The sequence below is a fragment of the Seriola lalandi genome, unplaced genomic scaffold (genome assembly GCF_002814215.2).
Source record: "Seriola lalandi dorsalis isolate HSWRI2012SDOR001 ecotype SW California unplaced genomic scaffold, Sedor1 jcf7180002054561, whole genome shotgun sequence".
NCBI classification, from domain to species: Eukaryota; Metazoa; Chordata; class Actinopteri; order Carangiformes; family Carangidae; genus Seriola; species Seriola lalandi.
This window is the reverse complement of record NW_019525114.1, coordinates 174,791-180,516: the sequence shown is the minus strand read 5'-3', so window position 1 is coordinate 180,516 and position 5,726 is coordinate 174,791. Positions and strand designations below refer to the sequence as shown.

Below are 5,726 nucleotides of genomic sequence, written 5' to 3'. Positions count from 1 at the left end.
AGTTGTGTAGAGCAGAGCAGGCTAATAGAGCTGTGAAGGAAAGCCAGGATTTGTACTGCAGCTGAGACAGAATGAGAGAGGGAGAGAGAGAGAGTAATAAACAGAGGAGAGAGAGACAGGTCTGTCAGCTGTCTTCCTTTCTGAGGGAGGACACTGCCAACATGCTGCAGGATATTGAAGAAAGACAACAAAGCAGACCGACAGACGTCAATTATCCACGTGTTGCACAGTGAACAGGATAAAAAAAACATTTATAAAGATGAGCTGAGGCGTGACGGCAGCTTCAGTTCTGAATGAGGTGAAGAGTTTACAGCAGCACAGAGGTCAGAGGTCACACAAGAACAAACATCCCACCTCAGTGTCAGCTAGAAAAACTTGTTTAACTAAAAACCCTGCAACGCAGTTCGAGGAGAAGTCCTGAAGGCGAACTAACTCAACCTGAAATCAGCATGATTATGATACGAGTAAATATGATGAGAAAGAATCTGTACAAAATAACTACGGAGGAAAAACAACAGAAAACAGGTAGTTTAATTGGCTGACAGTAAAATGATTTTAAAAAACATCACCACAACATAACCTCAAACATATTATTGCAGGACTGTTGCATTAGACTGAGTTAGTTTTAGTTTTTTGTACCTAAACTGGCAACTCAGTGTGTTTGTTATAAGTAGAAAATTATTTTCAGAAAGTCCAGTGTGACCTTGGGCAGCTGTTTTTTGTTACTGTGGAGAGAATTCAATATTTAACTTGGATGAATGACAATAAATATGAACTTGAAATTAGATTTGGACTATTAGCAAGCTGCTAGCATAAAACCATAATATAAGTAAAGCATAAATAAAATCAAGAAAGGTTTCATGTCTCAGCTAAAAGTGAAATGAAACCTGAAAGATAAGTATTCAAAGGATGTTTTGATTGTGTCTGAAACAGCTCAGTTTTCTACCAAGTGCACTGTATTTACTTTCTACTGAGTGACTGGATTCAAAGTGGAAAACGTGTGACTCATGAAGTGTCCTCGAACGTTACGAAACATATATGGTACAACACTTAAACCCACACATGTAGAGTATTCTTTGATTTTGTTTTGATCAATATGGTGTGATAAAGTGCCAAAAAAATTGAGAAAAAAAATGTTGTGAAAACTTCCCTGAGCCCAAAGTGACATCTTTAAATGTCTTCTTTTGTCCCAACTCCAAAAAGATTCAGTCTACAGTCATTTATGACAAAGAAAAGCAGCGAATCTTCACATTTGAGAAGCTGCAGCCAGAGAACGTTTGACCATTTTCCAGTATTTTCACTTGAACAATAACTGCAACAATTAACTGATCAACTAATCATGTCACCTCCAGATACAGCACCGTCCCGTTCCCCAGCATCGTGTTCACTGAAAGCAGCAAGTTTTATAACATTTGATTGACACGTCGCGGCTGCTTCATCAGTTTGGCGAGCGGTGTATGTGAGTCCGCCAAATCAATCAAAGGAGTCGATTTACGAAACCTTTGATCTCGAAAACATGAAACATCTCAACAACCATTAGACGGATGGGACCAAAGGACTTTTCATCCACCACCAGCAGCATGATCACGTCATTAATACCAGAGGCTGATAACGTCCAGCTGAGGCCGATGAAAGCTGATCCATGTCTGATATCAGCAGAAATCCACATTCATGACGACGCCTGGATTTTATGATCAGCTGATGTGATGAAGAGATTGAGATAAAGACAACTGGAAGTTTTCTTCGTGACTTCTCTTCTGCACAGGCTGACGTCGATGGTTTTCATGTTACATCTGCCCGTCAGTGATTTTTTATCCAGACACTTTGCATTTTAACAGATTTTACACAGAGCTGCATCTGCTCTGAGTCACCACTGAAGAAGAAGAAAAAAAGGATTTTATTAACCTGTTTTCAGCTTTTCTTTAACATCAACATTCACTTTACTCATATGATAAAGAAAAAAAAACACAGGGAGAAATGTAACCTGATGTTACAGGTGATTCTGCGCTGGCTTGTCTGCATCTGTACAGCCAAGCTGATTTTACGTGGAGTGAGCTGAAAGTATTTACACTGGTACCTCACAGACTACATCCTCTCATGCGGCTCTTTTTTTGAAAGCCTGTTATGTTTTTCCAGTAAGTAAGGAGCTGGTGTCTGTCTGTATAAACCATTAAATCTCAGGATAATAATACTTATATTGTGGTATTGAAAAGTCTTGAGACGTTACTTCTAGACCTGGTTCTTTGTTGCCACGTTGGACCGTGAACACAGGAGGCTCGTGTTTTCTGTAACAAACAGTTGCTGCTGCTGCTCCAGTCGTTAGGGAGCTCATCGTCTCTTAATGAGCAAGTGTTGATTTTGGCAACAAAGTGAAATTAATGAATCATTTTTAATTGGTTTAATCCATCCGTCAGTTATCGTTTATGCTGCTTATCGAGATCCAGGTTGCATTAATTAAATTAATTATATCATTAGGAATTATTGTTATATGCTGCTGCAAAGTGCTGGAAAATGTGATACAATAACTACTTACTACTTCAATGAACGGCTGCTGGAGGGAGCAGAGTAAATGTTTGTTTTTTAATTTATTATTGAATTTTGTTTGTTCTCATAATTTTACTCATGAGACTTTTCTATAATAATCTACTCAGTACAATCACAGTGGAGGAAATTAAGAACTGGTTTTGGTCTCATGTGGACTGGTTCAGGGAGTAAAAACTTGCAGGGACCTGGTTCTGATTACAGACGAAACACACACACACACACACACACACACACACACACACACACACACACACACACACACACACACACACAGAGCTGAAAATGCCTCTCAGTTGAGTCACCTGGACACCCCTCACCTGTTGGACACACCCCTAAAGAGTGAAGAGTATAGGAAAACACTGCCTAGGGGGGGTGTGTGTGTGTGTGTGTGTGTGTGTGTGTGTGTGTGTGTAGGCAGTAAAATAAATCAAATACATATTTTATGATCAGGCTGTTTAGATCAGATTTCACTCCAGAATCAACAGAATCTCGTTTGTGAATCTTTTCCTTCAGATCTTTGTTTAAAGTTCACGTTTTTTTTCATGATGAAAAACAAACTGGAGACTTTTAACAGGAACTGAAGAGACTGTCATTCATCCAGCTGTGTGAAACAGCAGCACGAGCTCTCACTCCTCTGGTTTCCTCATGACTCCGTATTCCACTTTAATGTTGTGTCAGTACGAAGCTCCTTCTGTACAAGCTCGCGTGTTTTAGTTTGATGAATGAGGCTCAGAGTTCGGATTGTTACAGAGATGCTGTAGCGCCGCCCACAGGCTAAACTGATGCAGCTTTAAAAATGATGGAAAACAGCTGTGATGGGCGTCAGTTTACTGACCCTGAAACTACAGACCAGGAAATAAGTAATACTCACCTTGAGAGTCAAATGACTTTAGTTGTTAAAAAGTCAGACATTGCTCTTGAGAACTTTCTTTATGGTTAAAGAACAAGCACTGATTCTTCATTCTTCTTCTTTTGACTTCAAAATTTTCTTAACTTTCTTTGACATGCTTTCATCTTTAATAATCCTACTGATATCAAACTTATGATAACTTGATAATAAAAAGTTCTCTCTTTCTGCAGGAGAAGTATCCGTCCATCGTCTCTCTTCCTGGAGGCTGCAGGTCAGAGGTCATGACCCTGAATCATCCCGAGCTTCCAGGGTAAATAACTATCTGTATATATATGTACATTATTTACATACTCATACATTATACGTACAGTATATTCAGTGTATAGTTAACTGTATTTAATATTTTCTCCAAATCTATTGAATGTAAATACAAGCGTCATGTAAATCTCAATGAATATGACCTTGCAAAATATAATTAACACTAGCAGATGGTAGTTAGTAAATCTGCCCTCAGGTACAATACACAACCAGTTTTATAAATGTAATTGATGCATAAAAGAAATAAAATACTCAAACATAAAATATTCACATTTGGCAGCATCTCCACCAAAGCTGTAAAAGTCGATGCAGAAAACAAACTGGCACACGGTCGACCCCTGCTGTACAGTGTGAATTCAGTGCTCATTAAATTTAATGTTATCATCCTGTCTTTAGTCTCAATAATCAGTTTTGTATTTATATTTTACATTGTTATATTTTAGTTATTGGCATTTTAATTTAATTGTACTTTTATGTGAAGTAGCTGCTGTAACACTGAAGTGTCCCTCCTGGATTAATAAATACTCTGACTGATGGAGCACAGCTATAAAAACGACACTGAAATCTGTGACGGTTTTTCTGAATCCAGGGTCTCGGGACAGAAATAACTCTAAAACACCTTGAGACAGATGTGTGATTATTGGCTGTAGAAATAACTGACTACTGTTTGTGTTTCTGATTGTAGCTGCGTCCTGTTCGTTCACTGGTCAGTTGAAGTTTCCAGAGAAGGTGGAGTCGCTCCGAAAATCAACCTGCTGACAAAGATCCCAGAGAGAGGTGAGATGTTCCTCTGTCAGTTAATCTGAAGCTACACAGAAACACTGTAGGTAGTGACTGACACACAGACTGTTTACTCTGACGTAGGTTTGGTTTTATACTTTTTTTTTACATTTTATGCCTTACTATACTATGACTTTTTTGACATTTTCTGCCTTATTATACTATGGGCTTTTATGCCCTACTCTACTATGACTTTTTTTTTTACATTTTATGCCTTACTATACTATGACTTTTTTTTCTTTACATTTTCTGCCTTACTATACTATGACTTTTTTTTTTTTTTTTTTAACATTTTATGCCTTACTGTGCTATGAGGTTTTTTTGGGGGGTTTTTGTTTTTACATTTTCTGCCTTACTATACTATGACGTTTTTTTGTTTTTTTTTACATTTTATGCCTTACTGTACTATGACTTTTTTTTTTACATTTTATGCCTTACTGTACTATGACTTTTTTTTTTGACATTTTATGCCTTACTATAATATGCCGTTTTTTGACAATTTATGCCTTACTGTACTATGACTATTTTTTTTACATTTTATGCCTTACTATACTACAACATTTTTTGCCTTACTATACTATGACTTTTTTTGACATTTTATGCCTTACTATACTATGACTTTTTTTGACATTTTATGCCTTACTATACTACGACATTTTTTGCCTTACTATACTATGACTTTTTTTGACATTTTATGCCTTACTATACTATGACGTTTTTTTGTTGTTGTTTTTTACATTTTATGCCTTACTATACTATGACGTTTTTTTTTACATTTTCTGCCTTACTATACTATGACTTTTTTTTTTTGACATTTTATGCCTTACTATACTATGACGTTTTTTTGTTGTTGTTTTTTACATTTTATGCCTTACTATACTATGACGTTTTTTTTGACATTTTTATGCCTTACTATAATATGCCGTTTTTTTACATTTTATGCCTTACTATACTATGACTTTTTTTTACATTTTATGCCTTACTATACTATGACTTTTCTTTTTACATTTTATGCCTTACTATGCTATGACATTTTTTTTTTTTACATTTTATGCCTTACTATACTGTGACATTTTATGCCTTACTATACTATGACTTTTCTTTTTACATCTTATGCCTTACTATGCTATGACATTTTTATGCCTTACTATACTATGACGTTTTTTTGACATTTTTATGCCTTACTGTACTATGACTTGTTTTTTTTTTATACATTTTATGCCTTACTATACTA

General features: G+C 36.2%; 1 protein-coding gene across 1 annotated transcript in view; it reads left to right on the top strand.

Annotated features, from left to right (window-relative positions):
• Positions 1-5,726, top strand: part of cenpp (centromere protein P) — a 92,560-nt gene that overhangs the window by 85,600 nt on the left and 1,234 nt on the right. The window contains exons 7-8 of the mRNA XM_023416105.2: positions 3,625-3,704; positions 4,398-4,489. Coding sequence (XP_023271873.1) covers positions 3,625-3,704; positions 4,398-4,489 — 172 coding nt within the window. The remainder of the gene's footprint in view (positions 1-3,624; positions 3,705-4,397; positions 4,490-5,726) is intronic.